At 33.6% G+C, this 25,052-nt stretch overlaps 2 protein-coding genes and 1 long non-coding RNA gene across 3 annotated transcripts; all 3 read left to right on the forward strand.

Moving 5' to 3' along the window:
* Positions 1 to 2,166: 2,166 nt before the first annotated feature.
* On the forward strand, positions 2,167 to 5,204 carry LOC132713716 (piggyBac transposable element-derived protein 4-like). The gene is made up of 2 exons (XM_060696390.1): positions 2,167 to 2,626; positions 2,987 to 5,204. The coding sequence occupies exons 1-2, from the start codon at positions 2,428 to 2,430 to the stop codon at positions 4,786 to 4,788; spliced, it is 2,001 nt and encodes a 666-aa protein (XP_060552373.1). The 5' UTR covers positions 2,167 to 2,427; the 3' UTR covers positions 4,789 to 5,204.
* Positions 5,205 to 8,769: 3,565 nt separating this feature from the next.
* Positions 8,770 to 10,191, forward strand: LOC132713725 (uncharacterized). Its single transcript, XM_060696401.1, has 3 exons — positions 8,770 to 9,033; positions 9,302 to 9,460; positions 9,754 to 10,191. The coding sequence occupies exons 1-3, from the start codon at positions 8,881 to 8,883 to the stop codon at positions 10,189 to 10,191; spliced, it is 750 nt and encodes a 249-aa protein (XP_060552384.1). The 5' UTR covers positions 8,770 to 8,880.
* Positions 10,192 to 14,207: 4,016 nt separating this feature from the next.
* On the forward strand, positions 14,208 to 17,980 carry LOC132713717 (uncharacterized). Its single transcript, XR_009623480.1, has 4 exons — positions 14,208 to 14,641; positions 16,017 to 16,096; positions 16,268 to 16,351; positions 17,728 to 17,980. It is a non-coding gene; the product is annotated as an uncharacterized LOC132713717 (long non-coding RNA).
* Positions 17,981 to 25,052: the final 7,072 nt, after the last annotated feature.

Consider the following 25,052-nt stretch of genomic DNA (forward strand, 5'->3'; position numbering starts at 1 on the left):
TTCTTAAGGAGCAATTCATTTTAAATGAATACTTTGGCAAAATTTCAGCTGTCTTAACTAGAAAGAAACAAGTGAACAATTTTCAAGCTTTTCTTGGTGATGTACAATGGCATCAAAAGAACTGTGAGGTACAGGTTGAAGCCAAAAATGAGATTCCCGAGGACCAGACTATTGTTGATCCTGAAATCCCTGTTCAGGAAGGTAAATGTTGTTACAAAATAAATATAAATGTTGTTACAAAATAAATATCATTTTGGCATAGACGCTGTACATGCTAATAGATGACATGGATAAAATTTGCAATAGAATTATAATCTTAGCATGAACCAGACATATTTTAAATATTTCTTTGTATTTGAATATGTCTGAATTAAAAGTTGAATCTGTGTTGTAAAAGAAATGTTTAAATAACTTTTTAGGGGTTAACCAGAAAATAACAGTAGGTCGGAGAAATAAGAAAGGCAGGAAGAAAATTAGGCCACCCTTGAATATATCTGTTTGCTATTGCTGACCCAGGGTTACAAGGAGTGGGAAGGAAGCCCTTTTTTGTGATAGAACATAAGTTTATACACTTATTTGTAGCAGATTGTGGAAATTTGGACTTCATTATCATCATCAGAGACTACGAAACTGACATGTATTAGACAGTCAAAAACAAAGACATGTTCACTAGTAATCATAGTATTGTATCAGACTCAAAAATCACTTGATAATCAAACCACCACAATCAAATGGCTGTCCAAAGTATAATCGATTTTGCATTTATAATGCCCATTATTTTTTCTTCAAATTCCAATCTTTGTAAACAGTAGTAGTTTTAACGGGGGTGGAAGCATTGGACATCAAAGGTTTATAAGATGGTTGGACCCAATGATGGTGGTGGTAAACAAATGATAGACATGCCAAAAGATTGTGACTTTGAAGAGTTACAGAAAAGGATATTAGATGTGTCCTTTCCTGGTGGATGATTAGAAGCAAAGGGATTGGATTTGGAAAATTTGAATTTCTTTATTGCCAGTTTTTATGGACATGAACTTCCAAAAAACTTGAAGAATATGGTGGATTCACAGTTGGGAACAATTTTCAATTTACTAAGTGCTGACCAGTCAGACTTAATCTCCATATACTACAGCCTCATTATTGCGCTCATGGTGGGGTCCAAAGTCTCAACACCGCGTTCTAAGGAGGCTCTCATTAGAACGCTCATTGCGAAATTACCGAATTACCCCACCCACCGCATATATATAACGCTTTTGAGCTTTCGATTTTTACTTACTGTTCAATGAATATCGACATTTTCTTTTTCTTCAACAATTTAATAATGTAAACATATATTATATTAACAAATAATACTAATTATATTTAAAAGAAACAGAAAACTTTCGATAGAAAAACATAAATCATGAATGTAGTGTAAACAGCCATTACTGTAATGGCGTTTGATTAATAAGGGGGCACAACTAATGCTGGACTGTAAATTACACTGCAGGATTTTAAATTGATTTCGGGCTTGTGTGGGTTAATTAATTCAGCGAGGTTTACATGTCAAAGATATGTGTGTTAATTTTTGTTTATTTATACCGGTACTCCCCACCGGTTGCCCATGTCACAGTTATGATATGAATTTTAGATTTTGGAAACAATTTGATGCCTGAATGATGGACAGGTAAAACAACAAAAGAGCCGATAAACGCTTACCTGGGCATGTTTTTCACACCTTTGGCGCTCATAAATGTCCTAACTACTATTGTTTATTGTACTTGACTGTCAAATTGAACAAGCGTTATAAATCTAAATCTACTTTTTTTTTTTTTTTTTTTTGGGGGGGGGGGGGGTGAATTAAATTTTTATCTTTCTTTCTTTTTTTGGGAGGGAGCCAAGGTCTATGAGTGCTATACTGAGATTAGCGTTATAATGAAGAGCGATTTATCGAGGCTACAGTGTACTTCATACAAAGAAGTTAGTAACGTAACATTACTCTTATCACAGCCCCTTGTGGTTGAGAGGCTCCCTTTAATGACAAAGGGAAATTATACTACCATGGATAATGGTCCACAACAGAAGACAGAGGGCGAGATTATAACCTTGCGGTAAGTTTAAATCTAAAAAAAATCATATTGGAGATTATTTGAATTCTTGTTCAGCATTGTAACAAACACCTTTTTACCCTTTCGCTGCCGATGTCGCACATGTGCGACAGCCACTCAGACCGCCGAAGTTGCACTTGTGTGACAGACACTGGTAATTTAGTTACCCATACCTTTAAATATTCTCATGATGTGTAATTTGCACGGAACCGGTATATATTTTGAAAACGAGGCTTCACTTCCTTGTTCGCCAAAAAATAATGTTTTTATCGTAAAAAATAAGTGATCTACGCCGAGTTAAAGTTGATGAAATATTTTTGACAATTTGTTTGAAAACAAGATGGCTTCCAGCAAACGGAAGAGGTTGTATACTCAGCAACAAGTGCTAGATTTAGTAATAAATGACAGCGGTAGTGAAAACAATGAAATTGCATACGATTCGGATATGTTAAATGATGACTCGGACAGCGATTATAGTGAAAGTACTGTGTCACTTAGATCACAGACACCTCAATCAGTGGTTCAAACTGAAGAATCTGGTAAGTATTTTAGGTTTTTTTTATAAATTGACTCAATATTGGGCATTAATTTCTACATAATGTGAATATTTTATGCAGCATAATAATGTCTAATTTAGATGGACTGGCATTTGTGTTTCTATTTTAGTAACAGAAGGATATAATTTGTTCAAGTACTAATTCGGTCGAAATGTGCTTATCCGAACATGTGCAAGTTAGAAATGTTATTTTGACATTTAGAGCGTAATATGAAGGTTTGGTTGTTCAGATACTGTGCAGATACAATGCATTTGATAAAATCCTCTGTTATATGTTTGAAATTCATTAATTTTTATAATATTTTGAGTAAAAAATCATATATTTCATGCTTTTGTATTCCAGATAGCAGTGACAGTGACACCAGTGACGACCAACCACCGCAAGGCCGAGGGCGAGGACAAACCAGACGTGGTCGTACCCGTGGTCCTAGACCTGGCCAAGCTGCAAATAGACGTGGTCGTGGTAGAATTGCTCAGGCAGCTAGAAGAGGACAGCCAGCTAGAGTAAATAATAGACGACCTGAACCAAGGCAAGAGAACATTGACAATGATGGCGATTTTAATTGGACAATGTATGACCCTATTGACCCCTATACTCCAGATTGGCTGCCTGCATTTACAGCCCCACGCGGTGTTCTTGTAAATACAGAGCAATATAGCCCTGTTGATTACTTTGGGCTTTTCTTCCCAGTAGATGCTATTGATTTGATATGCACGGAAACCAATCGCTATGCAACACAGTTTTTTGACAATCCAAGTGATTTCCCACGCTATTCAAGGTTCAACGAATGGGAAGAAACTACTCCAGATGAAATTAAAGCCTACATAGCTCTACAAATAGCAATGGGGCTTGCTCAGAAAAACTCCTTAGAAGATTATTGGAGTACATATTGGTTGACATATCTTCCATTTACTGACATTATGTCTAGGAACCGATATGAACTATTGACGTCATTTCTTCACTTCGCAAACAATGAGGAGGACAGGCCTGCACGCGGTGACGCACTCTTTGATCCACTCTGGAAAATACGGCCCCTAATGAACATTTGTGAACCTACATATTTGAATGTATATGGACCAAGATGCGAGTTATCAATAGACGAAAGTATAATACGATTCAAGGGACGTGTAAGTTTTCGACAGTACCTACCTGCCAAGCCTTATAAGTGGGGCATAAAGCAGTATGCACTTTGTGAGAGCAAAACTGGATATGCTCTGAAATTTCTGACCTATTGTGGTAAAGGTTCTTTAGAACTTATTCCAGAGTTTTCAATTACAGAGAGTATCTGCCTAAAGTTACTAAATGGTTTTGAGAATAAAGGACACAAAGTTTTTACTGATAATTACTACACGTCACCCAACCTTTACAAGGAATTGCAAAATAACATGATTGGAGCGTGCGGAACTGTAAAAGCTGGACGGAAAAACATGCCTTTAGAATTACATCCAACTAGGTACGCGCTTGCAAAAGGAGACGACCCAGTATTTATGAGGTCAGGCGATTTGGTGACATGTGCCTGGCATGATACAAAGAGAGTACATTTTCTATCGACAATCGACAGTAACAACACCGTTGACAAAAGAATACGCCAAAGAGGTGCAGATGGAGGACACAGAGAGGTTGAAAAACCAGTCATGGCTGAAGTGTATAATCAGTCCATGGGTGGTGTGGATCTACTGGATCAAAAACTTGGAACATTTGCATACCCACACAAAAGCGCAAAATGGTACAATGTTGTGTATCACGGCCTTCGCGAAGTGGCCCTGATAAATGCCTACATTGTGTACTGTGCTGCTACCACTGATGGCAAAGTAATGTCACAGAAAGTGTTCAGGGAAAAAATCATAACTGGATTGTTGGAAGACTGGGTAAATCCATCCGTTCGAAGGGGTCGACCATCGACATCAGAACGACCAGCTCGGCTCATACAGCGCCATTTTGTTTCGCAGTATGAAAACAAAAAGTACCGCCCAGATTGCATTGTTTGCAGTAGCAGAACATTACCTGGATGGCAAAGACACCAAACTAATTACAAATGCAAGCAATGTGACTTGCCCATGTGCCCAATACCGTGTCACGAAATTTACCAAACATACACAAATTTCCGTCAAGAGGCTGCGCGACAAGTTTATAATATACAGTAAATCATAATAAACTGGAACTGTCATAAGTGTATCCATGGATGGAATTCTGATATATAACACTGACATGACCATCACAATTATGTTAAAATGGTATTAAATAATGACAACAGCATTTTTACAAGTTAATATGTGGGATGAAATATTAATTTTATTGTGTATATAGAATATCTGAAATTTTCAATAACAATGGCCATATTTGGCAATGACATTATCACATTTATTGTGTTTTATTGTAAATATATGCATTGTATTTTTTAAGGAATTATATCAGCTATCTACCTTCAAAATTTCAAGGGAATATCTAAAGAAATAAAAATGTTATTAACATTTGAAGTCAATTAGTATATTTTCCAAGAATTTCCAAGAAAATATTTGGCGCTTAGCTAAACATTTCGCTATTTATTTGGCGGCGAAAGGGTTAAAGCAAAGATCCCTGACGTGTCTTATTCTAATTATCAGATTAGTTGATATGATACGAATTTCACCACAACGTATTTGTTCACAAAAGAGCACATGTCAAGATGTTTATTTGTTCACATGTTAATTTGGTAAAATTATATAAGATGACACTTCAACTTTACCATTATCGATTGCCTTGATTGTTCAGTATAAAAAAAAAAACGAGAAAAACAACACCTTTTTTAATAATTTACAATGTAATGTGTCAGAAGAATGGTGGGGCATTTTACTTGTAATAACATAGAAAAACTTCAGTTTTCCTAATACAAAAAAAAAACTTATAATGTAACAGCAACTTGAGTATGTCAAACCTAAAGTATTGAATTTAACATTTTTATGCATTTTATTTTAATTTATTTCATTTCTTTTAAATGCAAACAAAAAATAAATTATTTTACATGCAAACAAAAACTTCCTTGATGCATTTTCCTGAATTTCCTTTACCAGTCTGATGAAAAGTGTACTGTGCTCGGGAAAGTGCTGAAAAAATCATAAAACTTCCTCACATATGAGGGTAAAAACGGAAAAAATGACCAATTTCAACCTGGTTATTGGAAATATTGACAAGATAATAACAACCATCAGGTGCTACTTGAGGCACAAATTCAGCATAATAAGGGAAGGCTTGTCATATAAGTGAGTATAAACTTCTTCAGTTGGTCTTAATTATTTACATAAAGAACACAGTGTTTTGTTACTGTATAACTGCTTTCTTTCAGGCAATTGTTTTAATATTTACAAATTGGCGACCTTGCAAAATTCATATACATGTTGTAAATAAATACTGGCTTATTATATTTTGCAGTATTTGCTTTAAAAATCTTCACCATTTTATATGCATTTCCATCTTACTAAGTATGGAATTATTTTTAAGAAAATTTATACTATGTGCTTGTATTCTAGTCTTTCTACTTAATACATCATAAAATTATTGACTGGATTTTTTTCTTTATTTAGGTTTTCCAATGTTATCCAAAAAGCAAATGGATGTTGGGCTGTCCAGACTAGCACAATAACAATTGTACCACCTGTACATTGTACAGTTCAAACAGCTCCTCATTTACCTGAACTGGTCAAAAAAGAACTATTTCACAGGCATTGTCATCACCAGAAAAGTGCACAATTTGTGCTAAGATTGCCAAAGTATGTGTGATTCATTTTCTTAGAAGACTTTCAGGAAATTTCTTGATAAAAATCTTTGCAGGTTTACTTACTTATCAGAAGTTTCAAAAACTATAAACAAATCATTGCTATCCACTTCATATATTTTTAAACAATATCTTTTTAATTGAATACCATCTAAATTTAAACAAGAGGGCCATGATGGCACTGAAATTGCCCACTTGAATATAGGCCCCTGGACAAAGACCAATTTTAAACCAGGGGCTTTTATTTGAACAAACTTTGGAGACACCCATAAGGAATGTTTCATGATAAATATCTAAGCTCTTTGGGGATTTTACAAGAAGATTTTTTAAGTTTTACTACATACATACAGGGAAATACCCCCCCCCCCCACACACACACACACCAAGGGGCCAATTTTGACCCCAGGGCTTTAATTTGAATAAACTTGGTAGACACTCTTTAGAAGATATTTCATGGTTAGTATCTAAACTCTAGCTCTTTGTGGTTTTTTTAAAGAAAAATTTTTTACAGGAAGATTTAGTTAGTCTAAAAGTTATGGTCCAGACAAAAGAAAGCAATGGAAAAGTAACAAAGGGCAAGAACTCTGAAATTACTTTAGATAAAGTTATGATGACTGTGCACTGCACTTCCCCTTATTGTGCTTGACCATTGTATGAAGTTGTTTTGAATTCCAAAAGTAGTTTTCAAGTTATGCTCCGGACAAGGACAAGAAACAAAGGGCAATAACTGTAATCAGTGAAGATAGAGTTATGATTCTTGTGCACTGCACTTCCTCTCAATATGCTTGACCATTGTATGGAGTTGTATTGAATTCCAACCATTAGTCTTCAAGTTATGCTCTAGACAAGGAAAATGCAACGGATGTCTGGACCGACCGACCAACCACCGGTTACTCCTATATACCCCCCCCCCCCCAAACTTCGTTTCGGGGGTTATAACTATTAATTTGGTTTTAATTCTGTACGTTTAAACAAGTTACAAAAGAAATATGGGGTGTATATATTTATGTATATTTCACCGCATCATTATTATGTTTACTGTTGTTGATATTATCTTTTTTTCACTCTGTCGATGTTTAGATTTAGAGACAGAAATTAAGAATAAAGAAACAATCAACTCAAGCCACAGGGCACACATTGAAGACAACACAAATTATAGTTACAATAGCAAAAGTTATTATAATATTCTTTAATTCATTTGTAAAAATAAGAAATGTCAAACCATAGTTGATAATTGTTTACTTCATCATTATTGAATAAAACAATTAATTTGCTTTTGATTACAACGTTTAAACATTTAATATTCATATAAGTTGCAAAACAAATATGGCGCCATCCTTAAAAAAATGTTTGTTTGCAGTAAGGCGACCGACTCACAAAATTTGCCCATACTCAAAATTTTTTTTCATGGTCTGGATAAAAAAAAATATTTTTGGAATCAGAAAATTATGTATTGTGCTTTGTTTTCTTCCTTTTAAAGGTTAATGGAAGAAATAAAAGAAGGTCTTATTAAATTAGAATTCAGTTATCAATTTATAAATTGTTACCAGATTATCAAAGCATATATTGTCCAGCATTTTGAAATTCCATGTTTATTTGGGAGTACAGTTCAATAAAAAAACAAAAAATTGACCTACCTACCCTTGAAAATTCTGGGTCGGGTTACTGCAAACAAAACATTTTTTTAAGGATGGCCTGGGGCGTATATATTTGTGTATATTTCACCACATAATTATCATGTGTACTGTTGTTGATATTACAGAAAAACTTCTATGAGTCGAACTTCAATTGGTCGATTTTCTTGATGTGTCGAAGAAAAATTAAAGTTCTGACTTTTCCACCTATATATTCCTTATAAAAACCTATTTATGAGGGGAGACGCTCAAAATCCCCTTGATCATAATCCCCTTGGTTGATAAACGACATAGTGATCGAAATCCCCTCAACAGAAATGACAGGGTTATCATAATCCCCTTGGCAAAAATAAAGGGGTGGTCATAATCCCCTCAGTGGGTAGTCAAAATCCCCTCAAATAATGTGAAATGGTTGGGAAATTTCTTTTCTTATTTTTCTTTTTAGTTCAATGAATTTAAGAACCAACTGCTTCAAGAATTGCTGAAAAAAAAGAGAAAAGCATACAAACAATTAAAAGGTGTATGTTTGTCACAGCCAGTTAATAATGACACCCTTTATTGATGTTATTATTGCTGAGAAAATTGTAAAATACAAACAAATAAATGATAGTTGATTATAATTAATCATTGCAATTATAGTTATATGTAACAAACAATCAATTAATCTTTGCAATGATAAACACCTTTAAAGGCAAATTTGTTGCACACTAGCTTTAGATCTTTCCAGATAATAACTATTAATTGCAGTTTGCTATCTAAAATTACTTCATCTTTGTTTTACTTAACTGCAAACTGTTATTTTGTTGGGTATATAATATGATGGCTCTCTGCAATAGACATGAATACCCAAAATGGAATTCATTACAAGTAACAAAGGTTCTCGTAAGCTTCTGTATGAAGGTTATGCCTACACAAAGAAAAATGAAAATAAGTCCTCAATGCGGTGGGAATGCTCTCAGAGAATTGGTCTGAACTGTAAAGGTGCACTGACTACTGATTTACATGTAAGTATATAATCAATAATAATCATTTGGTACATTGAACATGAGATAAACTAATATGTATCAATTGTGCAAGTTATGCCTGAATTAATTTTTTTCGTCTTATTATTTTTTTTAACCTTTGTATAGCACTCTTTTTAAGTAAAGCAAAAGAGATTACATGAAAATATTAATGGAGACATAAAGCACATCATAATAAAAGTATGCATAAATCTGAATTATAATAGGTAAATATTAATTTCAGCATGCTAACTTTATGTCCTATTTCTAGGTGTCTTCTGTCAAATCTGAAACCGCGCACAGTCATGCTCCTGACAAATTTGCAATGCAGGCACTTAAAGTCCGCAGTGAGATAAAAGCATCTGCTGAAGCTAACCGTGGTAAACCCGGACAGATAGTAACAGATAAATTATCGCTGCAGCCTACAGAGGTGAGTTAATAAATAAGACTCATAGAAATCCTGTAAATTTCAAAATTGTTCTTTTTTAAATTTCAACATGCTCTGTAAAATGCACATGGGTCTTCTCATGAAATAAACCACTTTGGAAATTTATATTAGTAAGATTACTTTTAATGATGATATTAATGATATAATGACAATACTGATGAATATGTTAAATGCCCAGAATGTACAGACACAAAGGCCAGACAAACAACTGTGAAATAGGAAAATGAAATAATTGAATTGAGTGCATGAAAACTGTTGCTTTATTTTTACTTCAGGTTATTGCTGCCAGTTCCGTAAAGAGTTTGAAGCAAACTGTGAGACGCGCCAAGAGAGGAACAGCACCTAAGAACCCATCAACAATCAGAGATGTTCCTGTTCCTTTCCCTATTGAGTTTGCAAGTAATGTCATCTACGACAACGAGTCTCCAGACAACCGTATCCTCATCTTCGCCACTAATGACGGTCTTCGCCTCCTAGATAGTGCATCCAGATGGTTTATGGATGGCACCCACTCTACAGCGCCCTCTCAGTTCCAACAACTTTTTGTCATCCGTGTACCTTTAGGTGAATCCTGTGTCTCAGTTGTCTACGCACTCCTTCCGTCAAAGCAACAGCTGGTGTATGAAGAAATGCTGACTGCCCTACTAGATGCCTGTCTGCAGCGAGGTATCCGACCTAACCCATCTAGCAAATTATGGCAGACTATGAGATAGCTATACACAATGCTGTGAGAACTGTATTGGCCAGCAACATTCATATCCAGGTAATAAAAAATAAGATCATTTGAAATAATTTATTTCAATGTTAAATGAAATAAAACAAGCATTTGATAGTATTGCGGGCAATACAGTAGTCCCCTACCGGTCCCTCAAAAAGTTCTTTAATTGTCATACACTCCTGTGTATTGCCATTTATAATGAATTTGAGGATGAAGTCTGTATTTGAAAATATCGACCACAAAACATAATAAAATAAGTTTGTCTATATCACAGTAATGTGTTAAGTTTCCATGCTTAGTAAGGAAATTATGTTTATACAACCTTGTCATATTATTACGATGTGGGATTTTAAAGTAAATCCTATAAGGAATGAAGAAGTTGAAGTGAAAATACCAGTTTCTCGAAAAAAATCTAAGTTCAAGGGGGACATAATTCTGGAAATAGTCTTGCTAGAGTATTTAACCTTCTCAAAAATGTCGAGTGATAATAAGAAACATATATATGAAGTTTGAAGTAGATACATTAGGAAATAAAGAAGTTATTTAAAGAAGACAACATTTTTTCCCCTAAAAAATCTAAGTTCAAGGGAGGTAATATTGATATTTTTTGTGCTAGAGTTATAAACCTTGTCACATATGATGTGGTTGATGACCAGAAACTTATATTTAAAGTTTGAAGTAAACAACTTAAGAAATAAAGAACATATAGTGAAAAAGCTGAAAAATTTAAATCAGAAATCTTGAAATTCAGGCTATTTGTTGCCATAGCAACCAGAATTTTCAACATAGGAAGAAAAGAAAAAGATGTGCATAATCTCCAGACTGCCATCTACCCATATTTCAAGTTTCATAAAAATATTTTCAGTACTTTTTGAGTTATCACTGGATCCAGTTTATGTGTTAAATTTGCCATATTTTCAGACTATTTGTTGCCATAGCAACCAGAATTTTCAACATAGGAAGAAAAAAAAAAGACGTGCATAATCTCCATACTGCCATCTATCCATATATCAAGTTTCATAAAAATATTTTCAGTACTTTTTGCGTTATCGCGGGATCCAGTTTTGTGGACGGACGGACTGACGGACTGACAGACTGACAGACAGACAGACGGACAGACAGACAGACGGACGGAGGGTAAACCTAAAGTCCCCTCCGGTTAAACCGGTAGGGGACTAAAAAGAAGTTATTAAAAAAAACAATGTTTTTTCCATGAAAATTTCAAGTTCAAGGGAGGTAATTCTGATAAATTTTGTGCTAGAGTTGTAAACCTTGTCACATATGATGTGGTTGATGACAAGCAACTTATATTTAAAGTTTGAAGAAAATACCTTAAGAAATAAAGAACTTATAGTGAAAAAACTTAAAAACTAGAATCAGAAATCTTGAAATTCAGTCTATTTGTTGCCATAGCAACCAGAATTTTCAACATAGGAAGATAAGAAAAGGATGTGAATAATTTCCATACTGCCATCTACCCATATGTCAAGTTTCATAAACATATTTTTCAGTACTTTTTGTGTTATCACTGGATCCAGGTTATGTGTAAAATTTGCCATATTTTCAGTCTATTTGTTGCCATAGCAACCAGAATTTTCAACATAGGAAGAAAAGAAAAAGACGTGCATAATCTCCATACTGCCATCTATCCATATATCAAGTTTCATAAAAATATTTTCAGTACTTTTTGCGTTATCGCGGGATCCAGTTTATGTGTAAAATTTGTCATATTTTCAGTCTATTTGTTGCCATAGCAACCAGAATTTTCAACATAGGAAGAAAAGAAAAAGACGTGCATAATCTCCATACTGCCATCTATCCATATATCAAGTTTCATTAAAATATTTTCAGTACTTTTTGCGTTATTGCGGGATCCAGTTTTGTGGACGGACGGACTGACGGACGGACAGACGGACTGACGGACGGACGGACGGACAGACGGACAGACGGACGGAGGGTAAACCTAAAGTCCCCTCCGGTAAACCGGTAGGGGACTAATAAAAAAAATTAAATGAAACCATTTATTTCATTGCTAAATGAAAAAAAATAAAAAAAAATAAATGAAACCATTTATTTCATTAAATAAAAAAAATAAATGAAACCAAATTTCTGTTAATAATTATACAAGCCTTTAACATGTCTGACGTTGAATCAGGATAAAAGTTGCTGAAAATGAATCATTCAATACAACACATGATCAGGCTTTGTATGTATATATATATCATTCATATTCTTGTTTAATTGTATTATAATATGTAAAAGACTATTTAAACAGCATATTAAAACCTTTTTTTTTACACCATCTAGGGATGTTTTTACCATCTAACCCAAGCTACTTGGAGAAGAGTGCAAGCAGAGGGTCTTCAGTCTGACTACAACAATGATGATGATGTGAAATCCTTCTGCGGAAAGCTTGACGGTCTGGCGTTTCTTCCATGCACCAATGGCAAGAAGGCTTGACGTTACTACGTGAACAGGCCCCAGATCATCTACAGTGTCTGGTTGAGTATTTTGACTCCAACTATGTAAATGGATCCTTTCGCGCAGTCATCACTGCTAATGGAAATATGAGGTTCCGACGCTCCTCTCCAAGATTTCCTCCACCAATTTGGAATGTGCACAGTGCCACAATGACTGACCAGGATAGAACAAATAACCAGTGTGAATCTTGGAACAATGGGTTTAAGCACCTTGTTGGACATTCAAATCCTTCACTTTGGACAGTTGTGCAATGTGTTGAAAAGGATGCAAAAATGGTGGCAGCTGAAATTCTGAGATGTAATCGTGGTGAACTTCTACAGAAACGAGTGAAGAAGGCCACTAAAGCTCACCAGCAGAGACTGAAAGTTTTGTGCTCACAGTACGCAAGTGGCATTAAATCCCTTGAAGACTTCTTGGGTGCTCTGGGACAGATTATCAGAATAAAATAATGTCGGTGCTATGTAAATTCTGTGAATGTGCTAACATATGTAAAATGTGCTGTCAGAAAATAAATAAGAGTGAAATATTATGTCTGGTTTTATATTTTATATTAACATGAAAATGACAACATTGGAGTATTTAAAAATAACCTGTATTATATTGCTAAAGTATACTCCATACTCTTTCCTCTACTCAATGTAACTGCTGTTTGCAACATTTCTTTATGTAACACAATAGTTTAGCTGGAGTGACAAAAGATCAAAGGAAAAAGAATATTGAGTAAAGGGGGTTGTTTTTCACAAGTTGAGGGGATTTTGACCACCCCATCATTTTTGCCAAGGGGATTTTGACTATCCATCAAGGGGATTATGAACACCCGGTCATTTCTGTTGAGGGGATTTCGATCACTATGTCATTTTTCAACCAAGGGGATTATGATCAAGGGGATTTTGATATACATTCATTTATGAGTTGAGATTTTATGTGTCAAAGTTTTTTCGTAGTCCATGTTAAGTAAATCTAGTGCAATTTACCACAAATAAGTCGAAGTTGTTTGATTATTTTGACACTGTCAATCTCGAGACATTTTTCATACCTTATCTGGCTGCAAAGACGATTTCCAATCAACTTGTGTGACAGGTGTAAAATTACACAGCCGTGTGTTTAAACAACCTTTGTTTGCGATAAAATGTGTGATAAAATGCCATTAAGTGTTACAATTTTAATTGCTGTAGTGGTATTTGAAAGTTAACAGTAAGAACTACTGACAGCTTCCATTTAAGAACGTAAAAGTTCTGTCAAATTTCCGTCAATTTTATGAAATGTGATTTTTTGGGGTTAAATTAGCTCACCTGAAAAGTACATGCATTTATTTGAATAAAGTACATCAATAAAATCAATAAAAATCAATTTCCTGATCTAATTTTATATTGATATGAACAAAATAACTAAAAATTAAATTGGAAATCATCATCTTTTTGACGGACGGAACTCCCAGCTTCTTCACCAGGTCGGATATATACTCGCATTTTTGAATAATATTGGAAGTTTTATTTCAACAAAGACAATTTATTGTTGGGGTAAGTATTGCCTTGCATTCTATTTGATTAGTTTATGTGTTTTTCAATTATTTTGCAAAATAAAGGAATTAGAATAATGTAGATGATGAACAATGAACGTCTGTCAAAAAAGCAACGTTCGCAAAAAACTGTCCATCGACTCGGTTATTGTGTGATTATGTATTGGGTGGGGATTCAAAGTTAGTGTTAAACTTGGTACTTTCTGGTTTTACAGGAAGTTTCTTAAGTTTTGAAGCCATAACCAGAAATTTTATTGAAAAAAGGTTGCGATCATAATTTCTGTCAATTTTAGTGAATGACGTTCGCACATTTGTTCCTCAGTTTTATAGCTGTTACTTCCCTTTTTTGCATAGTGACAAGAAACTACGATTAAATCCGTAAGTATCCGAATGCAAAAACATGGTCAAATTATGACGCTCGATTACATGATCCAAATTATTTTGAGTAAGTTTGTGTCTGTCAAGTGTTTTAAATGTTGACGATAGCAACAATAAGTACATATAGATATTTGTATATATTTTAAAGAAGAGAAAACATATTAAAGTCGAGTTGTATGCAGGAAATAGACGAATACATGGACTTCTACTACTTCCAATGACTGTTTACGCTTAAAGCTGTTGCGAATGTCATTTTTTGACGGACATTCTTGTTGCATACGTCATTTATTGACATACACAATTGTTGCTATCGTCATTCTTTGACGGCTGTTAATGATGCGATCGTCATATTTTGACAACCGTCAATGTTTTGACATAATAAATCTACATGTAAACATTGTAGTGTCAGTAATACCAGGGAGTGAGAGATGGATTGAGTTGAAATACAGTCAATTCGGCCCCAAGTCAGATCGGCCCCAAGTCAAATCGGCCCCAAGCGAAATCGGCCTCAAGTCAGATTGATCAGCCCCATTTTTTTTTTCTTTGTTCATTTTCTTATTTAAATGTTGTTAAAAAAATTGTGTGGATTGGAATATCAAATGACTAACAATAGATTACATTGAAAACCAGAACAAAAGATAATAATCAATATAATTTATTGTCTGAGTATAACATTTATCTTCACTGTACTAAACTATTTATTGTCTATAAACATATGAACAGTATGTAAATGTCACTTTTCATGTAATTGTCACTTCTCAAGCAAAGGTAAACTATGAATAACTTGCCTTATTAGCTCGACTATTCGATAAGAATAAGTAGAGCTATTGTAGTAACCCGAGCGTCCGCGTCAGCGTAACCACTTATGTTAAAGTTTTTGTAATAGTTCAAATATTTTCAAAGTCCATTGACATATGGCTTTGAAACTTTGCACACTTGTTCACCATCATGACCCCAACCTGTAGACAGGAGGAGGTAACTCTATCAAGCATTTTGACAGAAGTATGCCCCTTTTTGGACTTAGAATTTACGTTAAAGTTTTTGTAATAGTTCAAATATTTTCAAAGTCCATTGACATATGGCTTTGAAACTTTGCACACATGTTCACCATCATAACCCCAACCTGTAGACAAGAGGAGGTAACTCTATCAAGCATTTTGACAGAATTATGCCCCTTTTTGGACTTAGAATTTACGTTAAAGTTTTTGTAATAGTTCAAATATTTTCAAAAGCCATTGACATATTGCTTTGAAACTTTGCACACTTGTTCACCATCATGACCCCAACCTGTAAACAGGAGGAGGTAACTATTTCAAGCATTTTTTTTTTTACTATCAAGCACTAAGAAAAGTCAAGCGTTGCTGTCCTACGACAGCTCTTGTTACAAATAAATGCTTTCTGTTTTCTCATTTATATGTCTTTAAAAGTTATGTTTCTACAAGTTTGCAGAAAGGTAGACTTGTGGCGATGATTTGGCGGACAGTTTGATTGAAGACATTGGTATACCTGCTTCCAAGCAAAGGTAAATTATGAATAACTTGCCTCATTACAATTAATGCTATTTTCTCATTTATGCTTTTAAAAGTTATGTTTCTACAAGTTTGCAGAAAGGTATACCTAAAAATTCCCAATAATGATATATGTAGGAATACTTAAGATTTACTTAATATGTAAAAATCTTGTTTGTTTGCAGTGACTGGAAGCATTTGAAGACTTGTGGCGATGATTTGGCGGACAGTTTGATTGAAGACATTGGTATACCTGCTTCCAAGCAAAGGTAAACTATGAATAGTAAATGAAACAATTTCTTTTTGTATACCCACCCTATAAAATGCAGGGCATGATGGCGCAGTGGTAAGTGCACTTGTTTTTCATTTTGAGAGTTGTAGCTTTGATTCTCGGTCAGGCCATTTCTCTCTGACCAATTGATAAAAGTCCTTGTGTCTTAAGTCTTTCGTCTCACACCTCTGTTTCAAGTGAGGCAGAAAAAGAGGTAATATGTCTAAAATGATATGGAGAGAGTGTGTGCACAAGTTAATTTTTGAATCAGTTTTTAAAGGCATGGTTATCAGTTTTTAAAGGTCTACCTTTCAACAACTTTTCATGCAGGTACCCTGTAGGCACTAACCTTCTCATCAGAAATGGATCAGAAAGTTTTAATGCTGTTGTAAGTAGTAATGTTTTAACAGTTTGGTTAAATTCAGTACACAAAAAAAGTCTAGCAAATTCGTCAGTTGTCTGTCAAAAGGTGCAATCAGTATTTTTTTTCAATTTTTCGGGAAATGGACAAAGATTTATCAGCGTTTATAAGAAGCTTAAGCAATAAGTACTGGCTTTGTTCTTCAATGCATTACTTTTGTTTGGCCTGTATTGTGCTGTTCCATTTTTGTTACTTTGGAAGTTATGTTTTTTAAAAAAAATTGTAACTTGTGTGTTAAAAAGTTGTTTTTTTGTCTTCATCACATTTAATATATGTTAAAACCCAATATAAGGCACTCTTGCTGACAAGATTTGCAGTCAGATATCAATCTCCGGAGTTCATGAGTTTAAGCCTTTGCCATACAACATGAGTTGAATTCCCAGCCATATAACAGTATTTCAAGCCCCAGCCATATAGCATTTATTTAATAAAGATTAATTATTAAATAATTTTTTATAATACTGCATGTTTGTAACGTCGCTTTCATTGGATAATCTTGACGTTTATATAGTGTTTTATACACGTGACACAGCTATTGTTGATTAATAAAGAAATCTTGCTTTATTCCTCTAAAAAATGATCCTTGCTAGCGATTTGGGTTATATTTTTTACAAACAGCCATTTATATAGGGCCATATAACCTGTCAAAAATCTTTATAACTAATAATATAGCCTTACTATTCAGGTAGAGCAGTTGTCTGTTTATGTGCAAATATTATTTGTTTATACATGTAGTGTATATGCATTTTTAAGTTTTTTTTTTCCGGTTAATATTGGTGATGATATGAAGCAACATTTGAACGTCAATCAGAGCTTGACTTCATTACCAGTTGTGAATACTTGGTAAATACATTTGATTGGTTCATTGAGTCCAGTTTGACCTCTTTGATAGATACTGGTAATTGATTAAATGTTATTGGTGCAACAAGTCATTGATTGTACATCATTTGCAGGTTGTTCAAACCCATGAACTGCACAGAGAGGAGAAAGTCTATGGATTGTGGGTCCAGTTCTATAAGAAAGGAAAGCGACAATTATGGACATTGGAGGAGAAATCTTTCTTTGTTTGTTGTTAAACAACTTGCTGAACCTTTACTGTCTATGCATGGATCTAGATTATACTACAAATTTCAAGTGTTTGGTGTACAGTTACACTTAATAGCCCATCAGAAAAGGCCGACATGGTGACTGGTGCTTTTACATCCAATTTGGTGCAGACTGTTTTCATACTTTCTTACAAAAAACTGTTAGAAATATAATAGGGCTGGAACGAATAAGGAATTCGATGTTCGAATATTCGTTTTTCCATATTCGAATATATTCGAATATTCGTTTTTACAACATTTGGTCCAATATTTCTCTTTGACGTATACGTATCCAAAATTGATTGCGTCGAATACTATACTACTTTAAAATGCTTGGAATAATCGGCAATTAAAAAGACCTTTATTGCTATGTCGAAGTTTTTTTAATTTATATATTGTAAATCGAGATATATGTTTACTTTTGAAATAAATTCATAATTTGATTGCCTTTTGTTCAGTAAACCCGACCGCTGTCTTATTAACGGGAGGTAACTCACGTGTCTTGACTGACAGTAATATGAATCATCTTAGCCATTTATCCCCAAAGACACATAATGATATTGAAACTTAACTTGTATTAAATATTTTTTATTTACAATTTTAGATAAAGTTAAAATATTCTTAAGATAAGTTTAGCTATAACAAGGTAAATATCACATGGAGTCTTATGTCTACGGAATAAATATATTCTGACAGAATTTAGACACTTCATATGCTTTCATAACGCGCCGAATAATGGTGCCAATTTATTCTTATTCACAAAATTTAAGACAATTATTGATTAATCGGAAAGATTTTAACACAGAAAACAATAAAAAAGATAATTAAAATCGGAAAAATTTACATTATAAACTGTTCAACAGGTAAATTGCAAACTGTGAAACGGGTGCCCTTTTGATCAACTATACCCCAAAGTTTCAAAATTGGCGATAATTGTTGACACGCGTCATACAAACATTTGAACACCTGGTGAAAGAAAGGGCAAAGGTTAATTTACGATCTGAATTGAAATTTGAAAGTAATGACAAAAAATGAAACATTTCTCCTTTTTTTTTCGAATATTCGTATTTGTTTTTCAATGTTCGAATATTCGTTAGTGTTTCGAATATTCGAAAATAATTCCCGGCCCTAAAATATAATATATCTTTTGAAAAGTTTCAATAGCCATTGACAGATTATTTTGTAAAATACGTTCTTTAGTGCCTAGAAAAGTTGATGGCCAGTGTTTTGACAGCTAATTTCAGATAATGTCCAAGTAAATTTACATAATTTACTCGTTTGCTCTTTGAAAACTTTTACTTGTTGTCATTTGTTTCCTTGTATCCATTGCGAAAAAGTACTTTAGAAATTGTGAAAGAACATTTGTTCCGTCCAAAAATGATGGTAGCAACAATTTGTTCCGTCCAAAAATGATTCTAGCAACAATTTGTTCCGTCAAAAAATGACGTTTAGCAACATCATCAAAAATAAATAAATCTGTATCTGGCCTGTTCTCTGCAGAGATAGTACTTCCTTTACATACAGTTTTTAATCTTTTATTACTTAGAATAAAATGTTGCTAATTATAATAAAGAGAATGCTTAATTTTTCCAATTTCTGAATGTTGTGAACGTAAAAATATCCGTCAAATATTCTGTCACATAATGACGTTAGCAACATGAAATTTAAAACATGATTAAAACTCAAAATACATCTGCTATAATTTTTATTTTCATGTTTTTGACCTAATATAATAGCAATCTTATCATATATATTAAAAAAACTGCAATTATTTTATATGTACAAAAAAATATCCTTTGGAGCTATTTTGACGGAAATTTTATGTTCTTAAATGGAAGCTGTCTACTTTCATTTGATTACATCCTTAACCAGGTGTTGCGTGAGAATAACACGCAAAATATATACTATAAGTTGGTAAAGTTATCGCCCTTTGGTATTGTTACGCCTTTTGTAACTCTATTGTATACGTCAATGGGTTGTCCAAATAATTACCCATGAAAAACGTTATTTAACATGCTATATTTATCATTGTAAAATGTAATTATCAGATTAATGATGGAAAAAACATGAAATAGGTTTCGTTATAGACTAGTCACGTGTCGAAATTTTTGGAATTGAGAGCGATTCATGAGTCGAAGTCCCGATGTGTCGAAGTTTTTATGCAAGTCCCTTTAACTTCGACTTACCGAAGTTCTATTCTTTTTTGTCAAGCCATACTCCAGTATTAAAGTTACTTATGCTATAGTAAATGCTACTGCTGGGAAAGACAGCCATCAGAATTGGTCTGTTTTAGTATCTGGTCATATAGCAAAATCTCTATCAGATGTTGACAAGTGGTAAGGTAACTGCTTACCTGTCAATGTTACTCATTCCTATAACAATATGTAAATTGGAATCCCTCCTGTAAAATTTATTTGTCTTTAAAAAGAGCATGTTGAATATAGTCTTAATAATTTTAACTTCCTAGAAGATTAGAATATTTACCCTCAAACGTTGGATAGAGACAGTTTCCTGGTGAGTTTTTTTTCTGATTTTCTTTTTTTAAGAAATGGAAAATCCTCAAATTGTAGACTCTGTGTTGGAGAAGTTGTGGCGAATAATTCCCCTTTGTGAAATGCAAAATCACCAGAGTATTCTTCATATAATTTATGTCATGAAGTTGAAACAGTAATTAGTATTTTAAGAAATTTCATTAAGGACAAGAATCCAGAAAGTGCAACAAATATTTTGGAGTCTGCATTGGATTTATTACACCATGTATCATATACAACTGTGGACATTACTGAAGGAAATTGTGAAGGTCTTAGAACAGGTATGAAAATTCCTGTTGAGATGCTTGAGAATTATGTTTATTTGTTTGTTTTGGGTTTTACGTCACATCGACACAGTATAGGTCATATCACGAGGTTCCAGCTTTACTGGTAGAGGAAGACCTCAGGTGCCCTTCCGTGCATTATTTAAGGCACGAATAGGCACCTGAGTAGAACCACAGACGTTCCGTAAGCTAGCTGGATAGCTTCCTCACATGAAAGAATCCAAAGTCCCTGTCGGGATTCGAACGCACAATGTAACTTGAATGTAATTGCTTACGTAATTTGGCGTGTTTTTTTTGTTTGTTTGTTTTTTTTTTTACATTTTTACGCATTTCGACCTTCAATGCATTGATGAAATATGATCAAAGCCTAATTATAATTCTGCGAGAATGGCTTGACCCCATTTAACAGACATTCTTTCATAATACACCAATAAACACTTTCCCCAACTAGCAGACGACAGGCTATTCTTGAGTAAAGATAACCGGTTGCGTATCTCACTGTATAAATCGTATGTAAAATAGTCTGGCATATGGTAGGTTTAACAGTTAATTAAAATACTTACCGCGACATTTCTTTGACAAGTCCTTATTAGCAGCGTATTTCAAGACAACACAGATTTTTTTTGGGGGCAGATTTTTTTTTTTTTTTTTCATTTTCCCAAAATACAGAGTCGGCGGGTCAGTAAACCGAAATATCAAAAAATAATGGCCAAATAAATGTTATCATCTGTAACTTCCCAAATATAGGATATAGACCAGTAAGAAGCCATTTGTGTGTCAAAGGATTTACTTTTCAGAAGATGCGTGTACTTGAAGCAATGCGAAATGCAAAAATGGCACTAAAACCAATTTATAGAAGAACGTATTGTGGGCAAGGGCCTTTGTCTCTCTAACATATTGATGGAAACCACAAACTTATAAGGTAAATATTTTATTTAAAAATATGGTAAACAAAAATCTACAATGCACTGAAGGTATTGATGCAGCATTTCTTGAGAGACTCTTCCAAACATTTAATTGCCACCTTTAAACAGGTATTATCGGTCATTTTACGTTTACTAGGAATTTTCCTTACAATTACACTTTTCGAAAACTGACAAGTTTTTTTATAACATTTCCAATCTTTGAGTTACACAAGGTTATACTAATTGGTCAAAGGTTTTTTTTTCATTTGATGCATTTGGGCTTAAAGGTAGACCACTCCTAATGGGCACTATAAGGAACTGTAAAATTGACAACATAGCACAGTTATATGCCTTAAATGTCACCTGTATGCAAAATTTAAACAAAATTTACCGTGTGTTTTATGAGTTATGGACATTCTTCTGCACTAAAACTGCGCCATTAGAAGGGCTTTTTTCAGAAATGAGGAAACTAAATGATCTATTATATCATCATTATGAAAAATGTTTTCCTATTGCTTATTGTTAAGAAACAAATAATGATATTTACTATTTAGGTAACAAATTATACAAACAAAATGATTGTTTTTAAACAAATTGTTTTTAATAAACTAGAACTATCACTAAATGTGAATAATACCCCCGCAAGACTGCTCTGGAAATGAGGAAGTTACAAGTAACGGAATACTTAAGAAAAATCCAACTTGCCGTCCTAGGTTAACCTTGTAGGGACAGATGGATGGACGGAGGGTTCAATCACTATATGCCCAGGGGCATAAAAAATGTCTGTTTAAGTGCAGTCAAGACTCATTTTGGAAAGTGCTGCCATGCCTGTTGAGAATAAGCTAAAAAAAACTTGGGAGACATACTTAGATGATTGTGCCGTCACTTAAAATTAACTATTTATATATATATATATCTATAGGCTTTTATTGACTATCACATTAATATGGAGTTTTGAAACTATAAGATAAAACTTAGGTCATTAAAAATTGACGTTGTTAATGTTTAGTTATTCCAAGTTATTTATGCTGTGGAATATTTATTGCACCTGACTGACACATTGAACAAGCATTATATCAGAAAAGGCGCGTACCACTTCTTTAATAGGGCCCAACATCACACAGATATTAACAAATTGAGCACATGTTCCACTTGCAGTGCTTTCTTTCTTTATACATTTTGATGCATTCTCAATTATTTTGATGCATTCTCAATTCCTATCAATTTGTTAGCCTTTTTTTTTCATTGCAGGAAAAAGAGAACAATGGAACCAAGTGGAAACTCTAGAAATGAAAACACTCTTCAAAGACAATTTGGAAACATTGACAACTCCAGGAATGAAAGAATGCTCAAGATCAAGAAAAACAATGGATAATTGTGGTAAAGACCTTGGGAGACCATTAAAAAGACAGTTTGGAGTGAGATCCAGAAGTTTAAGATATAGGGTATATTTGTCTGATAAATAAAATTTTCTTTTTATTTCATGATCTTTATGTGATTTTAAGTATTTTTTACTGATTTTGTCGTGTAACTTCAAGCATTCTCCTTGATTACATCATCACATCATGACGTTGAAATATAATTGTTAAATTTCTCTAATTTTGTTACATTTTTAACATGATGTACGATGACATCGACTTTCTTTTCCTAAAGAAGCAAAATTTACTTATTATATATTATATAAATTTTATTAGTGGTTTTTCAGAATATAATCATCTGATATATCACAGTAAAACACTAGAAAGCATGAAATAATTAGAAACTGTTACTTTGAATTATGTCACTGGACTCCCATTTGAAAATGTCTTGTTTGGTACTTAAAAAATATCAAGCACACTATCTGAGATTTACAGTCTGACATCAATATTTTGGCTGAAGGAAGTGCGACATTTAAATAGGAACACTTGATCTTGTGACCGGTAAAAGTCATCCTTTGCCTCTTGTTTCTAATGCAACAAATGCTTGAGACAGGTACAATGCTTGGTACCCATTCTACCCATAAGCTTAACAAACATCAGGAAAGCAAGCATCACATACAGGCTTTAGAAAGATTTATTTAGATTTATTTTAACACCTTGAATGCCAAATTGGCAAATTTCATAACTTTTTTTCTCAAATTGGAAAATTTTACGACACAAATTTCCCAAATTTGCCATGTGGCATTTTCCCAAAATAGAGGAAAAGAGGCCTGCAAAGCTTCAGCTTCAAGTTAAGCAAGTTAAATATCATAAGCTGAGGTTAAATCAATGTTGACTCCTTATGTCCTTCAAGTCGGTACATTAACCCGGTTAACATTAAAAACCCATTTAACTTGATTAAAACTTTTTCTGTGTTATTGTAATTGGCGTAATACCCATAGCCCCCATCCCTCACACTACAACCCATAAATATCAACATAATTCATGGAAACACATTAGATACAAATGAACATAACAACTAACATACACAGGGGTTTCATTATGACAGCCAAGCAGGTTAAGATCCCTGCAATATGTTACTAGTTAACCAGATACTGATAATGTTTTATATATAGCTGGTTCTTATAACTGCCAATTTTAAGAACTGAGCTTCCTCCTTAGAATATAATAAAACCCCTGTTACATAGAACATGTAGTAGTACATTTCTGAATATAAATGTGTATAAAAAAATAGTTTGAAACCTTTAAAGATTTCTAGTTTATTATAGTTTTCTCACATTAAAAATGATGTATTGCTTGTTGAATGATGCAGCCATCATTCCTTAGAGAAAGAACCAAGCATTGTCATTATTTTTATTTTTTTTTTTTATTTTAAGGTAACTTTATTCAGTAAAAATAAAGCTTACTATATCACTATTCAAAAATATACTACAGTTCTACAAGACTTAACAACAGTACTCACCACCAAAATGCTGCAATAACTAACAAAATCATAAAGCACATGATTACCATAGTGATGAGGTAACTAACTTGAACTTTTTCTTTAATCAAAAGCTGTATATCCAATCTACTGCATCTCAGACAATGTGGACACTACACTATTACTTCATGGAAACACCCTTTTGTTTATATATCTTTTTCAGTGACTAAAGAATAGACTTTTATATCATTATGTCTACCACACTTGCTCATGTTTTACTTGTTGTTGTTGTTGTTGTTGTAATCTCTCAAGGTTAAGAATATCAATTTTAAATATTGTTATCTCACAGTCTCCTGATTTCATTTGGTCTGATGAATGGGTGCAATTTAATAATGTATCCCTCTATCAATGTCTTTTCACAATGAAATTTCTCATTTCCAACAAAGTACAAGAACAAATCTGTGTTTTCATCTGATATTTGTCTACTCTCTGTAAGACAATAGAAATTAAGGGAAACCATCACTGACACAGTCATGTACATTTGTAGATTTTTTTTCAAACTTGTATCATTCTATGATTCTCCACATTCACTGCTACTATTTATCTAGGGATATCCTTTCTTTGTTCATTTTGTC

The sequence above is a fragment of the Ruditapes philippinarum genome, unplaced genomic scaffold (genome assembly GCF_026571515.1).
Source record: "Ruditapes philippinarum isolate M1 unplaced genomic scaffold, ASM2657151v2 ctg493_1_1_1_1, whole genome shotgun sequence".
NCBI lineage: Eukaryota > Metazoa > Mollusca > Bivalvia > Venerida > Veneridae > Ruditapes > Ruditapes philippinarum.